Source organism: Berghia stephanieae, chromosome 1 (assembly GCF_034508935.2).
Source record: "Berghia stephanieae isolate SIO BIC M18660-M18661 chromosome 1, UCSD_Bste_1.3, whole genome shotgun sequence".
NCBI classification, from domain to species: Eukaryota; Metazoa; Mollusca; class Gastropoda; order Nudibranchia; family Aeolidiidae; genus Berghia; species Berghia stephanieae.
Window position 1 is genome coordinate 767,151 of NC_088360.1, and position 23,612 is coordinate 790,762.

The 23,612-nt window shown below is 36.2% G+C and overlaps 3 protein-coding genes across 3 annotated transcripts in view; 2 read left to right on the forward strand and 1 right to left on the reverse strand.

Annotated features, from left to right (window-relative positions):
• The window catches only part of LOC144965923 (zinc finger protein 862-like), a 128,287-nt gene that overhangs the window by 41,851 nt on the left and 62,824 nt on the right, over window positions 1-23,612 (forward strand). The gene's annotated exons all lie outside the window — the stretch shown is intronic.
• LOC144965932 (uncharacterized) lies at window positions 1,324-9,541 on the forward strand. Its single transcript, XM_078901807.1, has 3 exons — window positions 1,324-1,575; window positions 7,079-7,382; window positions 9,051-9,541. Exons 1-3 carry the CDS (start codon window positions 1,428-1,430, stop codon window positions 9,394-9,396), a joined length of 798 nt encoding a protein of 265 aa, XP_078757933.1. The 5' UTR covers window positions 1,324-1,427; the 3' UTR covers window positions 9,397-9,541.
• The window catches only part of LOC144965928 (organic cation transporter protein-like), a 56,171-nt gene continuing 41,952 nt past the window's right edge, over window positions 9,394-23,612 (reverse strand). Inside the window, exons 9-12 of the mRNA XM_078901795.1 lie at window positions 16,542-16,628; window positions 15,673-15,854; window positions 12,928-13,087; window positions 9,394-12,441 (exon numbers count right to left, since the gene is read on the reverse strand). Coding sequence (XP_078757921.1) covers window positions 12,401-12,441; window positions 12,928-13,087; window positions 15,673-15,854; window positions 16,542-16,628 — 470 coding nt within the window. The 3' untranslated portion in view covers window positions 9,394-12,400. The remainder of the gene's footprint in view (window positions 12,442-12,927; window positions 13,088-15,672; window positions 15,855-16,541; window positions 16,629-23,612) is intronic.

The following is a 23,612-nucleotide window of genomic DNA, read 5'->3' on the forward strand; positions in this document are numbered from 1 at the left end:
AATCCTGAAGAATATTATTGATTGAACTTGTTATTGTTATCAAAACTGTAACTGTAATTTTGAAACGCATAATTTTTTGGAACATGACGCAAGGCAAAGTTTTTATTCTCATTCCACGAAAAAACAAAAACAAAAAAAAACATGTTTTTTTTCACCAAATGGTTATCTTTTGTCCGTTCCTTATGTTTAGCTTATCAAACAAATTCTGAATGAATTTTTCACCTCATACAAAAATTGAAATATTTTTAATTCAAAGAATATGTTTACCTTAATGAAATAAATTTAATAGATAAAAACAAACAAACAATCACCCTTTATGTCTGTTGACGTTGATGGCGGTGTGATTCATTACTATGTCAAAACTTCTAATTTTGGGCAGGGTATTTTATTTCATAAAACGACAGATCTCGAGCATGCTAAAGGTCTCAAACTTCAGACTGCCATAGAACTCCCCTTACTGTTGTTTCAGGTTTAATACGTTTTTGACAATTTTAGGATCACCCTAACCAATCGATACGAAACGTTTAAGTTTGTTTATTTTTGGCCAAAATAAGGTAAATACACGTGCTTTGTCAGCGTAGGCTTATTTGTATATGAGAGAAAAAAATCTAAATAAATGTGTATGACACAATGTCAGACAAAGCGAATGGGAATCGAACCTCAGATCTCTTGGTTTCCGAGGAGCACGTTACCATTAATAATAATAATAATAATAATAATAATAATAATAATGATGATGATGATGATGATGATGATGATGATGATGATGATGGTGATGATAATAATAATAATAATAATAATAATAACATTAGCATTTATATCGGGCTTTATCATCACTGTGTAATGCTCAATGCACGTTACAAATAAATAAGTAAATTTATTATATGCCGCAACACCAAAATTAACAATGAAACTCGTGGTCTCTAATTGAGGAAAAAATAGGGAAATAATATTATTTAAACAGTGAGTCATTCAAACTTTTCCGTTACCCCTAATTTCCTCATGGAAGCATGCATGGCCTCAGAAGATCTGAGGCTCGATCAGCAGGAGTGGAGGGGTGATTAAAAATAAATAAATAGACGTTTGTTATCATTTCTGCTGTGTATGGTACTGTATTATAAGAACATTCAAATATGAGTTTATTCACAAGTCAAGTGAGCAAAAGTGTTGATAGCTATTGTTTTGACAAAGGATGTCTGTTTGACTCTTTCTTGTGATTATTAGGAATAAATAAGTAGAATTGACAATAAAAGATTCGAAACATTTCTATACGATGAAATGTCGATACTGCTACCTAACAATCATCATTCATTATTCATTTTCATTGTTTCACCTATGGCAGGACAGGGTGTTATATGAGAATGACACTGGATTTTTAATTGTCCATCGACTTTTGTTTATAAACAGCAGGTTTCACGCTTGAAAAAATGGCCAATATCACATTTCTTAGATGGAGAGCACAAGTAGCACTTTTAAGATTTCAGTCATTGCGGGGTTCAAGTCGGAGTGTCTCAACAGCAGTGGAGAATAACAAACCGGGGGAACATGACAGTGACATTGACATTGAACAATATTGTAAGTGAAGTTTGCCGATTTGTAGAAATGTTTGAATATATTTATTATTCATAAAACCCTTGGGTTCAACCCTGTACAATAAATAACGAACTTGTCTTTTCTTCGTAACGAAAGCTTTGTTTGAGTAAAGAATATCTCTATCAAATCAGTCCAGGAAAGTTAAGTTAAATTTAAATTAAATTGTCTAGACTATTATTATTATTATTATTATTATTATTATTATTATTATTATTATTATTATTATTATTATTATTATTATTATTATTATTAAAACAGTTGAGAACGGATATATCGATATCATCAGGACCGTGGTAAAATGTCTACATAGTCATTCAAAAGAAACAAAAAAAAAAAATAAATAAATAAAAATAAAAGGTGAACAAACGAGAAAAGGCGAGATAATAAGGGAAGTCAATATTGATGATTTGGTGGCCTTTAGAATGGCCGATTTAGAAATTTATTACGGTTCACTTTATTTGACTTAAGTCTGTTATTGTGGTCTGTCTCTGAAGGCAAAGAATATTTTTATGGACCCTTTCCTCAGCACTGACAAGGACATCAAATATAATTGCCCTTGTGAAGTTGCTGTGCAAAACAAGTGTAGTGTAGGGTCTTGATAGCTACTATAGTGGTATGGCTGGAAACTGGTCCCAATGGTGCACTCTCCTCATCTGACTCCACATCGTCAACAATGGTGTCTTTTAAGATTTAACTAGATTTAACTGTGGCTAGGGCTATTGGTCAGTACTGACTCCCAGGCGCTAGCACATGCGGGTCAGTACTGACTAACAGACGCCAGTGCCTGGAGGTCAGTACTGACCAATAACCTGGTGTCTATTGGTCAGTATTGAACAACAGATGCCACCGCCCACAGACAACCTCTCTTCGGTCTGTGCCACTGCCCACCATTGATCAGCACTGACGAACATCGGACCTGTTCGTCAGTGCAAGGACCTCTTCGCACTTATTCGTCACTTCCTAAAGTATACCATTAAAAAAACAAAACAATTAAAATCCCAGGCCAACTTATCCGATGGCACACAGTAACACTTGGTCACTTAGATAAGTTTGATTTCTAACGCGTTAGATGCCGTTGGGGCAACGATATGACTCGTTATTTCAAGCCACCATAAGATTCTTTTTTATTTTATGTTGTCCATTCTATTTCTTTGGGTTTTTGTTGTTGTTGTTTTTTTGTTTTTTTTTTGGTTTTTATTGTTTTTTTCCCAGTATATTTTCGTTATAGCTTAATTTAAAGAAAAATAGAGGAAAATGTGTTATATAATATTTCCTGTTACGATTCTTTTATAATACTTTGTCCATTCTATTGGTGAGGATTTTTTAATTTTTGTTTTTTTTTTTTTGTCATGCAAAATAATAATAATAAAAATAATAATATAATAATAATAATATAATAATAATAATAATAATAATAATAATAATAATGATAATAAATAACGGAAAGGAGGAGAAACTTGATAACGATTAGATTATTCTATTTTTGGGCAGCGTGGCTCAGCGGTACGGTCTTTGCTTCGTACCCGAAAGGTACCGAGTTCGATCAACCGCCGCCGCTGCCCTGTGTGACCTTGAGCTAGTCACTTCGCCCTAGCTCGACTTGTGGCACTGAACTGCGGCTGATGCCTAGGTTATTCCAGCCTTCCCTTGGTATTGACCCTAGATACAAATTTTCCATGAATAAAGGGAATTCTATTTTATTTATTTATTATTATTATAAGAATATACTGAAAATAACTGAACTTGTGAACGCAGTTTTAAAGTACGGCTTCTTAAATCGTAACACCGACTATAAGACGTGGGTGGGAGATAAAAGACATATTAGTGGTGGTAGTAGTAGTAGAAGTAGTAGTGGTAATAGTAGTAGCAGTAGTGGTAGTAGTAGTGGCAGTAGTAGTAGTAGTTAGTAGTAGAAAGCTGTAGTGAAACCGGAGGGGGCAAGGTGAAAAAGTCACGGCGGAGGCGGGTTGGATGAGCGAAGGTCGAATCTTCGCGAAGGAAATACGAACGGTCGGATGGCGATGTGATAGTAAAGTGGAATATAGATAGAATGCGCTTGGCCAAGGAGTTCACAACATTGCCATCCGGAAGTATAACGGACCAACACACGAACTCTGTGTAACCATGAACTTTTATAGTCTGGTTAATACAGTTTAGTGAGAACAACTCACAAACGCGGATGGCAAAAACAATAACAAAGGCATGAGTGACGTCATCTGCATACTATCTATAGATAGATAGAAAAGGGGGAGAGAAGGAAAAAAAAAGGGGGGGAGGCGGACCGGTAGAGAGGGGGAATTGAGAGAGAGAGAGAGAGAGAGAGAGAGAGAGAGAGAGAGAGAGAGAGAGGGTAGTTGTATAAACAGTAGTAGTAGTAGTAGTAGTAGTAGTAGTAGTAGAAGTTTTAGTAGTAGTAGTAGTAGTAGTAGTAGTAGTAGTGGTGGTGGTGGTAGTAGTAGTAGTAGTAGTAGTAGTAGTAGTAGTAGTAGTAGTAGTAGTAGTAGTGGTGGTAGAAGTAGTAGTAGTAGTATTAGTAGCAGCAGCAGTAGCTGTAGTGGCAGCAGTGGTTATGAATATGGGTGACGTTGACATCGAAAAGGCTCAAAGATAGTATTGACTAAGAGGTGGTTGCACAGCGGGATACGAAGTGGAGGTTAGTGGTGGTCAATCCTGGTGTTGAGTCTGCGTGGAGTCAGCGTTCCCAATGACTTGATCAGGTGAGTTTCCCTACGTCGACGGGTGGAAGTGTCCGAATAGCAAAAACTAAACACACACACACACAAACACACACACACACGCTGTACATCGCAGTAGTCCGGCAGATTGAAGTGTTGCACAGTTCGATATGTCGCGCAAGTGCTGCACGAATCTGTCACCCAGCCTCTTTCCGGTCTCACCAACGTAAGCAATCCCAACAGAGAGCAGTAATCGCATAGTTATCTATCTATATTCCACTTTACTATCACATCGCCAGCCATCCGACCGTTCGTATTTCCTTCGCGAAGATTCGACCTTCGTTCATTCAACACCCCATCCGCCGTGACTTTTTCACCTCGCCCCTACTGTTTCACTACAGCTTTCACTACTTACTACTACTACTATTACTACTACTATTTACTACACTCACTACTACTATCACTACTGCTACTACTACTACTACTGCTACTACTACTACTACTACTACTACGACTACTACTACTACTACTACTACTACTACTACTTCTACTACTACTACTACCACTTATATATGTCTTTTATCTTCCATTATTTTCTGGAAGGTTCTGTTCCCTGACGCTGACCTTTTCTTATCAGTCAGATCACCCCCCTGGGGCACCCTATCCTCTACCCACGCTAACATTTCATTCATACTGCAACCACCATTGAGTACAGACTGATACAAGTTATTTTTCATTATATTTTATTTGTTTCCCACGTTTATTTGTGTATTGTTGTGCTGATGAAGGGTTTGTACCCGAAACGTCCATTGTCTGTTTTGTTCCCATACGAAGCCTTTCATTTTCACTCTTTCGTTAGTATTTTACGATCACCGGCTTCAGGCAGCCCTTACCGTTTTCTACTTTTCCTGTCTCAGTAAGATGCGAGCAAGCCGAATTTCAAATGACAGGAATGAAGAAAGACGAGACAATGAAAGAGCTTTCACTTTCAGTTCTGGCGCCACGCATCAGTGCAGTGAGCATGCGCGTTGGATGAACTGAAATATAGGACTTCCAGTTTGGCGATCAACACCAAATTTGGTCTTTTTCTCAGGATTGGACAATTTCACTTGTTTAATTATTGATATATTTATTAAACAAATCTCACGTAAACCGACAAAAAATTTTAGTGAAAACAAGGGCTTCCCTGCGACTAGTACTAGTATGGGACAGGAAATGCTGATTTATTTGTTGTAGAGCAAGTTATTTTTTAAAATGGCATTTTTCCATAATTTTGGTACCGTCAACGCCCGTGGCCAGGTCAGAACTGACCAATTGGCATCAGTACTAGTAATAGTATTAGTCAGTACTGACCCCCAGACGCCGGTGCCTGTTCGTCAGTACTGACCCGCAGGTGCCAGCGCCTGGGGGTCAGTACTGACGAATAGCCACTCCGTTTAACTATTTTGTCGAGTGGTATTGAGACTAAGTACCAGTAATAAGTAATAGTGGCATTGGCCTTGCTGATAATATCGAAACCGAGAAGCTGAGCATTGGTATTGCATATATGAGAAAATGAAAAAATTATATTTTTGGGAAGGGGGGAGGGGGGGGGGGAATTAGAAGTCTGTCTCATTGCCAAGGATTGGCCAGGGCAGCTTACAAAGACAGATAGACAGTCTCGCACATAATGGGTGATCTGGGGAGCATTTATGATCAGGCTATTTGTTGAAAGCCATGTAATATTGGAATTCCATTATTGGTATCAGTTCCGAGAAAAGCTGACATGGCCTGGGACTAGACTTGACTGCTGACATCACAGTTATGATCAATGACGATTCACTGGATGTCATTGAATAATTATATCACATTTTCTTTGACTGTTATTTTACATCACAGCGTGATATCTCCGCATTTTCATTGTTTTATTTCACTGCATGATATCTTGACTGTATATAAATTGTATTCATTCTTTTTTTAAAGACAAATTATTGTGGGTATCAATGGTTCACAACGTCGATATAACTGTCATGTGGTAAAATTTTTGTTGATATAGGTGATTTATATTTACTAATGTTACATAGCGAAAAAAATGGGACTCTGATGTCATGTCAATATATGTGTGATGTCAATTTAACCATTGTCGGTATATCTGCTCTGCATTACATTATTATTTTTTGTATTTTCCTCAATGACTGTAAGGAAAATTTAAACAAAAATTTTAGAAAAAATATACACGAAGAAGAATTTTTTTTTCTGCGGATTTGGTTTGAAAAAAAAATTCTGCTTTTTAACATTCTTATCAGGGTGGGGAGTTCTGTGCAGTGTATAAGCTTCATTCTCAATTAAATAAAAGGGATCATGGCCAATCTTTTTTTCAAATTTTGTATCCTCAAATCATTTGTAGATTCATACTACCCAATCGTAACTAAAGGTTTTTAAGTTAGTGCACATTTTGAATGGCTTTTGATATGGATTTCTTTCATATTATTTTGATTTTGTTGCATATCCTATTCTGCAAATTACACTTATTTTCTGTCATGATTAGAAATTTTTGTCGTTGTTGAGGACATAGAACATAATTTGAGATGTTTTTCAGTAGTCATGTTTGAGGCTATCCAAAAATGTTGGTTTATGTTAGTATGTGAGTCTAGAGAAATTGTGTAGAATTTTTCTGCATAGTGCCAGTGAAACAATTGTTGACCAGCTGCTGTTAACAGAGCTGTTGATTGACAGAAAACCCCTTGAGTGTAGTTAAGAAATTGTTTTAAATTGTTAGAGATTTGTTTATGTTCATGACGATTCAAAAAGTTTTTCTTTCATTTGTCTAGGGGCTGAAGAAGAGGAAAAGAAGTATTTGGAGCAAATCCGAAATGTGTCTGGTCTCCCGCTGAAATATCATGAACAGCTCCATGGTAAAATTGTAGAGCCACCCTTCAAAGATCTCCAGAGAAGACAAAAGATGTACATGACTTATGGATCAAGGAGTGGAGAAGATCCCAGGTTGTTATGGCCGTCAATGGAAGAAATTGCAAGAATGCAGGACGAAGAAATGGAACTAGAAGTTCCATTGATGGAGAAGATACAAATCATGAGGCAGGAAAAAGATGATTCATTGAGGGCGAGGACAGAGCGGTGCGTTTTTGTTTTAATCCTGGTGGAGTCTCTCTCTCTCTCTCTCTCTTTCCCCTCCGTCCCCCCCGCCTTCTTGGGCACTCCTTTGGTTTGTCCCTGGGTCTTTTTCGGCTTTGTTCTGGGATGAGTTGATTTGGCTTTGCTGAGACAGCTGTCTGATGTGGATGCAGGTGTTTTCCTCTGAAAATAATATTTTTTGATGGTCTCTCTCAATTAGTATGTATTAAAACATCTGAGTGTCTCTTTTTACGGTGATCCTGTGCCAGCATTTAGTGTGACTTTTGATGGCCTCAAACTGGACACATGGTTTTATTCTTTCTTTGATGCTTTTCACACAAGTGTGTTGAACACAATTGACTCTAAATCTTTCTATTATTCCATTATTTCTCTGAAATGGAAAGTAAGTAAAGAAATATGAACATTTAAATAGCGCATTTCCATTGATTTACCATGTTCACTGTGCTTTACAAAGCTTCATTTATCATTCATTTTATGTCTTCAGCAGGTCATACATATACAACCATTTTTCCATTTCACATAGTAAAATAGCTTGTCTGCGTCCTTTTTGTAACGATATCAGTTGTAAAAACCATTCATAACGACGTCATGCCGAAGTCCTGGTTTTTTTTTTCAAATGTTAATAGTAATGAAATACCAAATATAACAACATTAGATTTGACAAATCCCAAATATAGCAACATTCTGGCTTAATTTTAATTAAATATGTAGTCATCTAATGAAAAAAAAAGGTTATTTGCCAATCAATGAAATCAATTGTTTTTAGGTTCTGATAAACAGTGACAATTTTTGCTTGTTCACCAATCAGTGAATGTTTGCTAGTCTCGCATCTGACGGGCAGTCGTAGAGCAAATAAGTTTTGAAATCCGTCCAATAAAAAAACAAACTGCTACCAACTTGTAAAATGGATGATTTTGAAGTAATCTCAATCATGGGTGTCTAATTTTCAGGAGAAGAGATTCTTTGCTGTTGCACCTAATGGCAATGCTGGCTTATTGGTCAACCTTAGAATGCCAGTTATGGATCAATGAGAGTACCTGACAGTCTGTACACTATAAGCATTGATAAGGTTGTCATTCATCTAAACCTTAAAAAAACAAACCACCCATCCTCTAAAGCAGCCTTTTTAAGGGCCACCTAAAACCTCGATTGACTCTCTCTCTCTTTGCCAAGCATTGCCTTGCATTTTACCTTCTTTTTTTCTTTATTTTATGTACTTATTGGACATAGTGAGGTTCAGTTATAACAACATAAAATTGCCGGTCCCGACGATATCGTTATAGGCAGGTTGAACTGTAGTTGTATTTGAATATCTGACACTGCCTATAGCCAGTAGCTCATTCATACTATTATGAGTTGAGTGGCTAATGTGTTTTAAGTGCCCTGCCAATGGAAAAACACATGGCCATAGTATTGCCATTCTTGTTACCCATCCAGCTCTGGACCATGCTCAACATCATGTAATTTTTGTTAACAAGATGAGTCACCATATCAATGAGCCACCAACACCACATTCTTCCTCTCCTCAGGCAACTGTGACTCAATTGTGATGCTGGAGTTATTTATAAATGAAGCTTTAAGATTTTCCATCTCTTTTTAAGTTGTCATTTATCTCTTTATGTACTTTAAATTTTCTTTTTTTTTTTCCAGGCAAAAGCAGGTGGAAAAGAATATGGTGCAAATGAAGAAATGGATTACAGAGTATCACAGGAAGGTGGCAGACACAGAGTTAGAAGTTCAGAAAAAGAAGGAAAAGAAGGAGGCCCTGTTGGATGAAGCAAGGGAGCACTTTGGATATCGCATCAAAGCAAATGATCCCAAGTTCCAACAAATGGTGGAGGAGAAAGAAGAGAGAGAACGAAAAGAAGCCAAAGAGCAGAAGAAAAAGGATAAGGCCAGAAAACTGGCTGAGCGTTTGAAACAAGATGTGTTAGCAATGAAGATAACCCCAAAGTCAGAGACAGCAAGTTTGAAGAAAGAAACTCCATTACAGTGACTTGTTAATTCATTTTTTTATTTTTTTTATCACAATTTGTTGCTCATATGATGGATGAGTGTAGATAGTGATGAAATGTAGTGTTTGAGTGGAGTGGGGATAATTGTTTGGTTTTGTTACAGTTCAATATAAAGATTTAATAGACTGGATTGACTTTGTTTTAATGATTTTTGTTTTTTTGTTTACAAACATCTTGACCAATCTGGACCTTACTCAAAATCACATTGATTAAGCCTCACATCATGACTGACTCTTTATCTGGTTATAACTGGAGACTTGACTATTATCACCATGAAAGCATTACATTGATCTGACACTAGGTTCAATGAAGGCCAAGTGGCATAGTTATTGATGTTCTCATGGTGAGGATGCAAAGATTCAAATACAGATTAATCCTCAAAAGGCTGGCCCTTCACAAATTTTCGTACATTGTATAGCTGACAAATCTCGGCATATCTCTAATTTGTTATTGATACTGTTTTATAAAATGAAACACTTTTTTTTTTTTGGAACAAACAAAGTACAGATTTTAATATCATAAATTAGAAGAATAAATATTCTTTTATATGAAATATGAAACAAAATATATTTAATGAAAATACTGATTACAGATATGCTGAAAGATAATGACTTGAATCCGTGATTTTTTAATAACTTTATAGAGGAAATTGAATATTAATGAGTACATCAGACATTGATTCAAGTGGTCAATTGTAAACTGAAAATGATAGTAGAACTTTTATTTATGGGAAAAAAATTAAAAGCCTCGGTGGTTGATAACAGCTTAAAGTACCTGAATCAGTTGTGTCCAATGCACAAGACCCATTGGGCAATACCATTCCCTCACAAAATGAAAAATGACAATGGTAGTAATACAGTCAAAGCTGGTAATTAGAATGCTGCTTATGTGGAACAATCTGTATGTGACATAATTCTTTTCTATGCAATATAAGCTGGTTAATCAGAGAGTATGCTGCATAATTGGTACAGTTTTAAAGATCATCCTTGTGGGAATTTTTTGTTTAAATTGACAGTAAATAAAAATTGTTTACATTTAAGAATAATATCGATATTATCCAGTGTCTTTAAATTGACTGATATATTCACAATTAATTGTCCCACTGAGTCACTTTCAACACCATTCTTCTGATCTAAGATCTGAAAAAGTATGTTTGAAATTGTACAAAGAAAAAAAAAAAACATCCCAAAAAATAGCCTGCCTCTACTGGGGATTGAATATCAGAGCTTCTGATTACCGGTCAAAATAAGTAATGTCGTACGTCTGATTGGTAATCAGGAGGTGATAAATCAGAGCACAGTCAAAATAGTGATCTATTGTTACTTTGGTTTTGACGAGGCATGCCGAGTTGTTTGAAGATTTGTCATAAACTATAGTGAATAGGCCTCATGTGTCTCGATTTTTAAAAATGTCTATAGTACCTGTCCTACTCTGAGCAGTGCCTTGGAAAAGTTTCTTTACTCTCATTCTCTCATCGTATTCAGTTGTAAAATGAGTACCTGGACGTTAACAGCATTGTCTCTGTCAGAAAGACAATTGTAACATCACCAAACAGGTTTGACAACCCCACTTACATGTTTAGGGATCCCTTGTAAAGCACTTTGAGGATGTTTAGTGGATTTTGCGCTATATAAATGGTCAAGTTTTTATGGTTCAAGTTAATGGTAGTTCCATTAGAATGGATGGATAGTCACCCTTGAGAAATTGTCTCTCATTCTCTTTTCATCAGTCATTATGGATTACACACATATATGGAACTGAAAGAAATCTGTGTATCAGTATCATTATTGTTATGATTTGTGTAGTCCTTATACTTATAGTGGTGTTTCAATCATGAAGAACATCTGCAGAATGGTGTTAAATGGAATGCTGCTTAACTGGAATGATTTCTCTATAACGCTGTTTAATAGGAGCAAAAGTAAAATTGAATCAAGGCTGTTTAAGGGTAAACATATTAAAGTATCAGTGCAGGAAAGATATTCCAAACATGTCACTGTCATCCGCAAATATCAGGGCGATCCGCAAATTTTGGCAAATTTCCCAAAATTGGCAAATCGTGGCAAATTTTGGGAAAATTGGCAAATTTGGAAAAAAAAAAGAAACGAAAACAAAATTACGAAAAAAAAAGTGCGAAACTTGAGAAATGTTGCAGCTTTGCCTGGGCCCAAACCAAGGGAAGCTACTCTCTATGGATAATGATCCTTTAAAATCTTTGTAACAATGCTATTCACAGTCATTTCATTAAATTAATAAATGCAGCCTCCTTAAATGTAATAAATTGTCTTTTATATATATATTTTCTGTATCGCATGTTAATTTTTTACTGAAACGCTTAGTTCTCCTCGGCAAATATTTTGGTAATTTTGGTCTTTTTGGCAAATTTCTTGGCAAATTTTGGGGTTTCTTTTGGCAAATTTTAGGTCCCAATTTGGCAAAAAATGCAGATGACAGATGGCAGTGAATGTCAGCATTTACCCTATTCATTTGAAATATTTGTAAATTCAAGATTTCCCTGTTTACTGTGTTATATCTTTTCTAAATGTACATACAAACACATACCGAAATCAGCTCCTTTCACAAAAAGGGATTTATCTTTACTTAGGTGTGTAAAGTAACCATTAAAAGTACATCGTTGTAGCTTAACTTAATTGCAGAGACAGAGTTGACATCTTTGCCATGAAAATTTATGACAACATTCACACAATTTTCTGATTCGTGTCTTGGCAATCATGTTGCTTATACAACAGGGAACCATTTAACTAGAATTTTATATATATTATATCCCGGGACAAATGTGATTCTCTAAGTTATTATATGCTCAATTTGGCTCAGCGGTATGGTCTTTCCTTCGTCCCTGAAAGATATCTAGTTTGAATATCCACCGTATTATGTGTAGGAATGGAATTATAACAAAGAATAATAAGGAAAAAAATCGGGACATCCGAATGAGTTCGAGGAAACCGTGCCGGGGTGTACTGGATTTTTTCACAAAGGACGTAGACGGTAGCTGTTTGACTTTTTCTTGTCTGAAAAAAAAGGAGAAAACATACTATGGGTATTTAATTGAAACATTTCAGTTCTATGGTTTCAGTAAAAAAAAAAATCATCTTACAGTACAGTATTATATATGCTGATTGATGATACTCAAATCAATGGCTTGTGAAAAGCCAATGACATAACTGTTGTATTCTGGAAGAAAATATAGATAGATTTTTTTTAAACCCCAAAAAACATGTTTTTGATTTTTTATTATTTTTTGGGGGGTTTTTTCTCGTAACAAAATTATTTTTTTTTACGCTTTTAGCCAGAAAACAAGTCCTTCAAATAACCGTCAATTAAAATTAAAATGACGCTGATTTTGATAAATACTCTAAAACCTAGGACTTGAACCAGGAGCCTATAGGTCGGAAGCCGAGCGTCATTCCAACCACAAGACCACAGATCCTCACTACGTAGAGATTGTACTTAGAGTGGACGGCTTTAATATAGTCGTGATGTAAAATCCTACCTACCTGATATTTTGCTTCTTTCTACTGCATCAGCCACACAGTTTGGCAAGTCCCTGCCGACTGTCTCTGGTAAAGTCAGAGAAAGCAACAGAGCCACCAGTGCAACTGCCCCACAGACCATCATGGGCAGGACGTCCTTGAAAGCACCACCGACCAACAATCCCTGTCCAAGTAAAGGACATCAATTCTAAATTTTCATGAATATAATTTATTAAAAACAGCGCAATCTGTTTACAAAAATATTGGATAAACGTAGAGTTCACTCACCCCCCCCCCTTCCCCCGCACCCCCACCCCTTCCATCTCTCTCCTCAACCTTACCCCCTTTCCTCTAAAATGTCATTTGTGAAGAAATTTCTGATAAAATATGAAATTTTACAACTCTGCTTAAAATGACATCCTTGATAAGATGCAATATGAATGAAAACGCTTGCCTACCGACTAATAACGTTCCAACACTTATCTGCTCCTAGCCTCTAAATCTCTAACCAGTGCGGCTATGTGGCCTTGTGGTATAATAGAATAGAGCTTTTATACTGTGCAATATCCACTAAATGTGCTCAAAGCGCATTACACAAGATCGGAAGGTCCTGGGTTCGAGTCTCACTAGGCGCAAAGTTGAGTCCTTGGAAAAGGCTCTTTACTCACATTCTCTCACTGTAGTCGTGTGTGAAATTAGTACCTGGCGGTAAACAACGTTGTCTCGGTTGAAAAAGATTGTAATATCACCCAATAGGCGTCATGTCTCGTCCTACATGGTAAGCGTTTTGTTGGCTTGAGATCCCTTGTAAAGCGTTTTGGTCGCGTGTGTGGATATTGCTCTATTTTTTTTTGTTTTTAATCAAACCTTTCATAAGCAAAACATCGTTTATAATTGGCTTCCGAGCAATATGGGTAACCCGTAATAGGCGAGTTGCACTCCACATGGGGTTCTAATATAGTTCAAAGAGGACAATACTCACAAGCAAAATAAATCGGTATCGGTCCCAGGTTCAGTCGAGTTTCAATTTTCACTCTGATAGTGATTTGGTTGCTGGGTCTACTAGATTTGGCGGAAATTACTTTTGATCGACAAGTGTCCTATCAAAAGTGTATCAACAAAATGTAATTGTTGTTAATGCTAGGAATATCCCGATAAAATTTGGCTACATAGTTCTTCTGGCTCTAAAGTAACTTCTTTCCCGTGTAACCCACAGCTTCTCAGTTGATTTGTTTATAGACCTAATACCATCCAATTATTAAGGCATTATGTTTTTTGTTTTTGTTTAAAAAAAAACAAACAATTGTTGGAGTTTCAATCAAGATGGAGATACATATACATATATATATATATATATATATATATATACATATATATATATATATATATATATATATATATATATATATATATTGAATCGTGTTTGATACAAATATGGTACGAAAAGTTCTCGACATGTAGTAATGGAGCGAATTATTATTTAAAATATTTACCACAATGTTTGGGGCAGTCTACATCAATGTTTCAGGCTTAATTTAAGCCTGAAACATTGATGTAGACTGCCCCAAACATTGTGGTAAATATTTTAAATAATATATATATATATATATATTTCTCATGAATTCACTGTAACTCCATTATTTCGGCGGAAGGCATGTGGAAAGATCTCTTCAGACAGTACAAATCACTTGTCATGCGTTTTTATTGTAAGAGCACTCCTACAATATATAATATATTATGTCACTCCTTCAGCCAGACAGTCTTTCACAGCCAATTTCTGGGTGGGGTCTTCTGACCACCCGTAGTGGGCAGGAGGTCTCTTGCTTTATCTTCTATCCCACTTTATCTGTTTTCCAAGTTGCTTTCTGCCTTTGTCTTGGAATTAGATTACTCTGTTTATCCTACTCCTGGCCGGAGTCCTTGACCAGGGAGGGGTGCAGTCAAATGTATAGTTATAGCGTTAGGGAGATTGTATCCACCCCCCCCCCCTCCCTTGTAAATCATCTCTCTGCTATGTATTGATATATTTTTTGCTTGGAATACTTAATGGTTTGCAAGTATTTGAGTGCATTCCTCTTAATGGGATCATTTGCTTTGTCTGGATGAGACTTTTTGGTAATCTCAAACTAAGTACGCTGATAGTGTGATCTTGGAATCTACATTAATCCCTATTTGAGTAATTCCCCGATGTTTTACTTTCTCTCGTGTGCTTTCAATTGTAAATCTATACTATTTGATTATCCCATTTTCTTCCTTTTTACTGGCGCTGAAATGACTTAAATGTGCCACAAGCGCCGTAAAAACAAACAATATGAAACACCCTAGTTGAGTGGGATAATAATATGTGTAAAGTATACCCAGCATATAACTCCGTATCTAGGGTTTTGCTATCAGTGTCACCAGTTCAAACAATTACCATGTTCAACTTCACTTGACTTAGTTACGAGACGACACATCGTTTAACCACCGCGAATACACACAAAATGGTATGCATTAAATATTCTACTTGTACTTCTTCCCATATAGTAACGCTTACATAACGATATCAAATTTGCATAAACAACTTATGACCTCAAGCTGTCAATCCTCGTATTTCAATAAAATATACAGATAAGCCTGTATTTTTGTAGTCCTTCAGAGCTATTACGGACTTTATCACAGTTTTTATAGCGTGAAACAAACAATAGCACAGGACGCCAGTTCACAGCGATTGTGAACACGTCCGGAATTCTTAACTGCAAAGCTGTAGATTTCCTACATGATACTCACCAAATCTGCCACTAAAGGTGAGAACAGAGACCCCAATTTTGAGCTCATATTGAAAGCCCCCACGCAAGTACTCCGAATTGATGTTGGAACAAGCTCAGCCGAATATAGATAGATGACGGCGAAAGATGTTGAAATTCCAGCTCTTCCAAGCAGAGCGAACCCATTGAACATAACACTAGAATCTGTTGAAGACAGACAGTTGATATCTATGTTTTAAATCGCCTTTATAATATAGAAACACCGTGCTCTTAACGCTTTACCTTTATGCTAATGAAACCTGTTAAACGATTAGTAATAATTGAGTCAGAATCTAACGCCCAAACCCAGTAGAACGACGAATATGTGTGCAAAATACAATTCCTGTGGACATACGGTGTGGTCAGTGAGCCTAATCACAAACTCCAATGTCTTACGTGTAATTTAGGTGTGTTCTACGAGTCCAAGATCTTACCTCTAAACTACAGCGACACACAAAGCAAAGAGCGCAGGGTGGATATGGTACTTACAGGCAGGAAAATACTCGAGGCGGATAATACGTCGAAGAGTAATTTTATTTTAAATTTTGCCATTAAGTTTAAGATGTGGATAGCAATAATAAAAAAAAAATTAATGCCGTTTTTTAAGCATAATAACACAGCACGTAGATACAGTGGAATCCGCATAAAGCCAACACTCAAAGTAAAGTTCTGCTTAAAGCCAACATATCTTCTTGTGCTCCACATTTTCTGTTCTTTATCTTTGTGAGATTCATTGATAATGGATAAGCCCGCTAAAAGAAAATATTGATAAAGATTTGTGAGGCGTATTATTAAGCATAATGAATGAAACCATGAAAAAGTGCACATTTTATTCTTATAACTCACTCCTACCTGCTCCTTGAAGAAAAGCTGGAATCATACATAGTAAACACCCGAGTGCAGCCACAAGCATGAATCCGACATAACTCCATTTCCTTCCTGAAAGGAAATTTAATTTGTTGATATTATTTAATTACCACTGAGTGGTATAAGGGAGGCGAAGTGGCCGAGTGGTTAAGGCATTGCAATTTGACCCGGAAGGTCTCGTGTTCGAGCCCCACTTCTGGCACTTTCGTTTTTTTTCCTTGGCCAAGATTATTAACCCCCAATTTGCTTGGTTGGACAACATGGTGATTCCTGTTGACATCAGACATCTTGTTTGATGAATTATTCTATATTCCTTCGTGGAATACCTAGGGGACGATGTCTATGTCGTGGCGGAAGGGCATAATTAAAAAAAAAAGATTGATGAAATAAACAAACTCAATCACTGGTCCAACTGGAGGAACTATGTGAGTCCCTATAAATATATAAATGGCACACGTTTCTGAAGGCAAAGAGAGATCGACAAGAACACCCGATCGGAACCAATTAACCGGTAGATTTTTGACCAATCACTACATTGAATTTGTGACACACCTTCACATGTGCTCAGACAAACATAGTTGGCTGGCTATTTATAAACAAAAAACGAGAATGAAATCGACCTTTCTCAGATCATTGTTATTGTTTTTATACCGCCAAATGGATGACGAGTTATCACATGAATTTCTCAATCAGATTATCAAGTGGTAGAATAGTGGGCATTTTACTTAGATACGACATATTATCGATAGTAAAACCTGTATAGTTCACTATGTTAACCAATCACTTCCATTGTTTACATCTTGATGACTGTCCGAGAGGCGTGGTTATCTAGGTGTCAATTGGATTCACTAGTCTGATGTCACGCCGCCCGGCAACGGCGGCCATCTTGGTTCTAAACAAAGAAAATCATTAGTTTTTATTCTTCATACTGGCTAGAACTTTTCATATGCCTTGTGATCAGAATGTGTAAAAGTCAAAACATGATCAAATTTATGTGTTTTTTCCTCTGGATACGCTTTTATGCTCGCCGGAGAAATATTTCATAAGGGCATCCGCCATTGTTCCGATAGTTTAGAGCCAGTGTTACTAAGTTACCATGCGTCATTAGGAAGGAATTGACGTTACGACTGTTGAAGAGTATTGGACACTTTATAAGTTTGATACCGGATTAATCTCGAACAGTTCCGAGGCTATTTTCGTCCCGCTATTGGTATTAATCAGTAGATTAACCAATCAAAGCGCAGGATTTGTGACACATCCTCAAGCCTGCTCGGACAAAAATAGTTACTTGTTTACAAACAATTGTCACAGTAAAGGTTGTTCACAATTATCTTATTAAATTTTATTTTATTAAGAACTGAATTCATCTCACTCCAGTTATATTTCGGTAGGCTTAGATAAACTTTACCTTCTAATATTAGATCGTCTTTCCTTTTATAGCCTTCCCTCGAATTAATTTCTAATTAGTGAATACTTTTCGTTCTACATTCTGTCACGTAGCCACTTATTATAAAAGCTGATAGGTCTAACATTTGACACTCACTTTCTCTCCACAATCTATGCCGGACGGCCAGTCTCTCTATTCCTATATATATATACTGGAAGATTTTTATCTTTTGGGACTTTGTAGATATTATATCTACACTATTAAGACGTCGGAGCTTTTAACTTTGATTGTATAATCTTCAAGGATCAAACCCAAGCCCGCTGTCAAAGGACTACACAATAACTTCTTACCAATTGCCTGGAAGTGGAATTTTACGAGTCCAATCCTGTTATCAGAGGAATAGATCATCCAAGCCCATCAACTGCCTGGAAACGTAAACTTATGAACCTGACATATTATCATAAGTTACGTAAAATATTCATATCTCTATTTGTAACTGCCACGATCACTGTTTATCTCTTTTAATTAAATTTCATCATTATTTTTATTTCATTGTAAACAAATCGTTAATTGTTTTTCATTTATAGTAACTAGTAAATTCTGGGGCCTCATTCTACATATATCTTTATGCATAGTCGAGTAGCTCTTTACTCACTTGAGACCATGACATTTTGGAGGGGACACATATAAAGAATTGAATTTATTTAGTTACTATATCTATTTCATCTAACTTTAAAGTTTAAATTGTAAAACTCTTAATTGCCCCACTTGATCATATTTTAATTGAACTCCCTATTTACAGGATTAATTTTTTTTTCTTTTTCATTTCTTCATTTAAATGGAATAGCAATTTATCCATTCATTCTTTCATCCAAATTGAATAGCATTTTATTGATTCATTCCTTCATTCATTTATTCATTTATAAATTATTCATTCATTCATTGTTCATTCATTTATTTATTCATTCATTCATTCATCCATTCATTCGTTTATTCACTCATTTATCCAATCATTCATACATTTATTCCTCCCTTCATTCTTTCATTCATACATTATCCATTCATTCATTCATTCATCTATTCACTCAGTTATTCATTCATTCATTCCTTGTCCACTTTGTTATTATATCACTCATTTCATTTTGTTGTTTGCCTCATTCATGAATTGTTTTCAATATGTTTACATTCCATAACGATTCATTCACCTATCATCCAATCACTCATTGTTGTGAACACATTTTGTAACTATTGTAAATCTTACGATATTTTATTGTTTTGTATTTCAGACATCACTGTTAAACACTCTTCAATGCCTAATTACAATTGTTGAACAACCATTGAACAAGAGAGAGGTCCCAGCCACGAACTGAGTTGGTAGATATATCCTTCATTATTCTCTTTTACATGAGTTGGGCATCACATAGTAACTATAGACATCGTGATTTGTTTTGCATAGTGATTTGTTTTAAATGCATTTTTGGCATATTACTGTTACCGAAAACCACTTATATATTATGTTCTGAAAAGCGAGTCTTTAAAAACTAAATAATAATAAAAGGAGTCTACTAGCCGTCGTGTTATATTTAGTGATAGATAACTTGGGATTATTTTGGCATCCTATTATTGTTATCACACTCTAGTATATTAGCGTCATTGCGAATAATTGTACACAAACTAACGACGAGTCACACACATTGGTGATACATTTTTCGTAGTAACATAGTTTAGAGTACACGCGATTGACACATTGTTATTGACACAAGTCATAATAACTCCGCATTGTATTGACACATTGCTTTATAAGATATAACGATAAAAGGCATCAAATTCAACATACATAATAAGTTGAAATAAGAGAGAGAGAGATTTCTAATAATAGAACAGTTCATTCCAGTAAGTGTAAATAAATAAAACAGTCAGTAACAGTATCCTGTCAATATAATATATATAAAACATCGTAACAAATTTATTGCAAAAATGGAAGCATATAAAAGATACTTAAGTCTCGCAAAGGACTTAGAAATACCCCAGGAAAGAATATTTTCATGGTGCGAAGAGAAAATAAAAGAAGAAAAAGAAGAAAGAATTCGTAAGAAAAAATTTGAAAGAAAAAACACGAAGAAAGAATTCGTAGAGAAGAAAATGAAGAAAGAATTCGTAGAGAAGAAAATGAAGAAAGAATTCGTAGAGAAGAAAATGAAGAAAGAATTCGTAGAGAAGAAAAAGAACACGAAGAAAGAATACGTAGAGAAGAACGAGAAGAAAGAGTCCAAGAAAGGGAACTAAAAAGACAAATAGCTTTAGCAGAAGAAGAAACCAAAAGGACCCAAATGATGCTGGAAATTGAAAAAACAAAAACCGGTCATGAAAGAAAACATAATAATAGTGATGAATTTTTCGTGAAACTTCCACGCATGCCAACATACGATGAACGCTCAGACTACCTAGAATCCTTCTTACACCGATTCGAAGTTCAGGCTAAAGGTTATCGTTGGCCAGAAAGCAAATGGGCCACAGCCTTGATTAACTGCTTATCTGGAGAACCGCTAAAAGTTTTCTATACCTTAACAACTGAAGATGCAGATGACTATGGAAAAATTAAAGACGCTCTACTAAAAAGATTTAGATTAACGGAAGATGGTTACCAGGAAAGGTTTCACACTGCAAAACCGGAAAGTGGAGAAGACTTTAATACATTCGTGAACCGAATTACTCAATTTCTAAATCGGTGGCTTGAGTTGGCAAACGTAAAACAAGACGACTTTGCAGGCCTTTACTATCTCACGCTGAAGAATCGAATCTATCAAGCTTGCAACCCAGATTTAGTCGCATTCTTTAAAGAGAGAAAGCCAGAAAACTTGGACAAATTAAAAATCTACGCAGAAAACTTTAACAGCGCACATCCATTGACACCCCTTAGCAGAACATTGAAGGAACCATACTACGCTGCCGCTGCTCAGAGTCCAGGTACACCTAAAGTTCAGTACTCAAATGGAACGAGCCGATCAATCACTCGGAACACGCAAGTGAAACAGGATGACCATAGTAACAAACCATGGAACAAACAGTTCAATAGAGACCATAGCCGACCCTATCAAAACAAAACAAGAAATAGCACTGACAATAATACTGAGTATAAGAAAACCAACAAACCTATAATTAAATGTCAATATTGTGTAATGAAAGGCCACACAGCAGACAAATGTTACAAAATCGTGGGATATCCGAAAGAAACTGCAAATGCATCACTCCAAACAAGTGTAAACAATCAGACACGAGTAATGTCAGGAGAAAATATAAATGTGTATTGCGTGAAAGGTATGTCACTTTTAACACAAACTCACAAATCAGGATCGCTATTTTTTTGTGAAGGCAAAGCTAATGGAACTGATTGCAAAATATTGAGAGACACAGGATGCAGTACAGTAGGAATAAAAGCATCTTTGATCAATGACGAAGACAAAACTGGAAAAACGGTACAATGCATCACATTCAGTGGCACAGTCGAAACCTTTGAAACAGCTAACGTGTACATAGAAACCCCATACTATACAGGAATAGTGGAATGCTGTATACTTCCCAACCCCGTCGCTGATGTTATTGTCGGCAATATAAAAGGTCTTAAAGACAACCCAACAGATGTAAAAGAATGGTCATTAACCCAAGAAACAGCTTGTCTAGCAGAAACAAGAAAGATGACTAAGACAACAGAGAAGCCAATGACTATTTCTCTTGAACCACAACAATTTGACAGGAACACGTTCATCGAAGAACAGAAAAAGGACCCGACTTTAACATCATATTTCAATATCGCAAACAAAGGGACGAAATCAAAAGTTGAATACATCATTGAAAAAGATATTCTGTTCAGGTTACATAGGAAAAGAAACAAAATAGCTAAACAACTGGTCACGCCGAGTATTTACAGAAACAAAATCCTTGGAATAGCGCACGATTCAATAACTTCTGGACATCTTGGGAGCTCTTCCACATTGAAGAGAATATCCGAGAATTTCACATGGCCTGGAATTACTAAAGACGTCCGAGAATATGTGAAATCGTGTGACACATGCCAAAGAAGAGTCGCAAAAGGCAGAATACCGAGATTGCCATTAGAGACAACCCCAGTTATTGAAAAAGTTTTTCAAAAAGTTGCAATTGACATTATAGGCCCTTTAACAAAATCAGATAGAAACCATACACACATACTAACACTAGTCGATTACGCAACCAGGTGGCCAGAAGCGATAGCATTGAAATCAACTACATCGGATCACATAGCTGAAGCATTGATGACAATTTTTACTAGAATAGGCATACCAAATGAGATACTGTCGGACAATGGACCCCAATTTACATCACATATGATGCATGAAACCATGAAACTCATGGGAATCCAACACTCATTCACAACTCCCTTCCACCCCCAAGCAAATGGTCTTTGTGAAAGATTTAATGGCACTCTAAAGAATATGTTAAGAAAAGTGTCAGCAGAAAAACCAGATGATTGGGACAGATACTTACCAGCAATCCTATTTGCATATAGAGAAATACCCCAAGAATCTACAGGCTACTCCCCATTTGAGTTGATGTATGGACGATCACCTCGCGGCCCGATCAATATAGTAGCCGACATTTGTAAAGGGAATGAGGAGGACAATAACGAAATTATGTTTGCTTACGAATATGTAAGAAACCTGAAAGACAGAATAGAGGACACATGTAAGCTAGCACAGGAATCCGTCACTAAAAAAGCAGAGAAATACAAGGAATACTCCGATCGAAAAAGCAAGTCAAGAAAATTTGAGATTGGTGACAAAGTACTAATACTCTTACCCGATGACTCGAGTAAACTTTTAGCTACATGGAAAGGACCATTCAAAATAACAGCAGTAAAATCTAATGTTAATTACGAGATAAAATTAACAACACAACAATGACATTCCATGCAAATATGCTAAAAAAGTATTTTGATAGAGACACAGTGTCGCAACCTATGTTTACTAATATCGAAGCTTCAAATGCAGGATTGATCATACCGTTGGTCATGGTACACAGACACCCGAGACAGAAAAACAAACAAAAATCGCACAATTGCAACCACCTAAGACAAAAAAAGAAGTACGCAAAGTACTTGGGCTCCTAAATTTTTACAGGAAATACATTTACAACTTCGCGCACATCGCGACACCGCTAACAAATCTGACAAAGAATGGGTCACCGAACAAAATTGTTTGGACAGAAGCGTGTCAGAATAGCTTTAACCAATTAAAGGCATTACTCTGTTCAGAACCAATTCTTAAATTACCCGACATATCAAAAGAATTTGTTGTAAGAACTGACGCGTCTGATAAGGGCATCGCAGGTGTACTATTACAGGAACATGTGGGAACTCTAATGCCTTGCTTATATGCAAGCAGAAAATTATTGGACAGAGAATCACGATACTCTGTAATAGAGCGTGAAGGACTGGCCATCGTCTTTGCTTTAAAGACATTCAGCAGATATCTACTGCTAAAAGAGTTTGTGGTCGAAACGGACCATAAACCACTCACGTACATAAGAAATAACAAAATGAATAATAGTAGAGTACTAAGGTGGAGTCTATTTTTGCAAAATTACACTTTCAGTATCTCTCACATACCAGGCTGTGAAAATATTCACGCCGA

What these genes read in the sequence shown, in the direction of transcription:
- LOC144965932 (XM_078901807.1), top strand. Translation starts at nt 1,428, where the DNA reads ATGGCCAATATCACATTTCTTAGATGGAGAGCACAAGTAGCACTTTTA. An exon ending in CATTGACATTGAACAATATT is followed by an intron (nt 1,576 to 7,078) that starts GTAAGTGAAGTT and finishes TCATTTGTCTAG; the next exon opens with GGGCTGAAGAAGAGGAAAAG. An exon ending in TTGAGGGCGAGGACAGAGCG is followed by an intron (nt 7,383 to 9,050) that starts GTGCGTTTTTGT and finishes TTTTTTTTCCAG; the next exon opens with GCAAAAGCAGGTGGAAAAGA.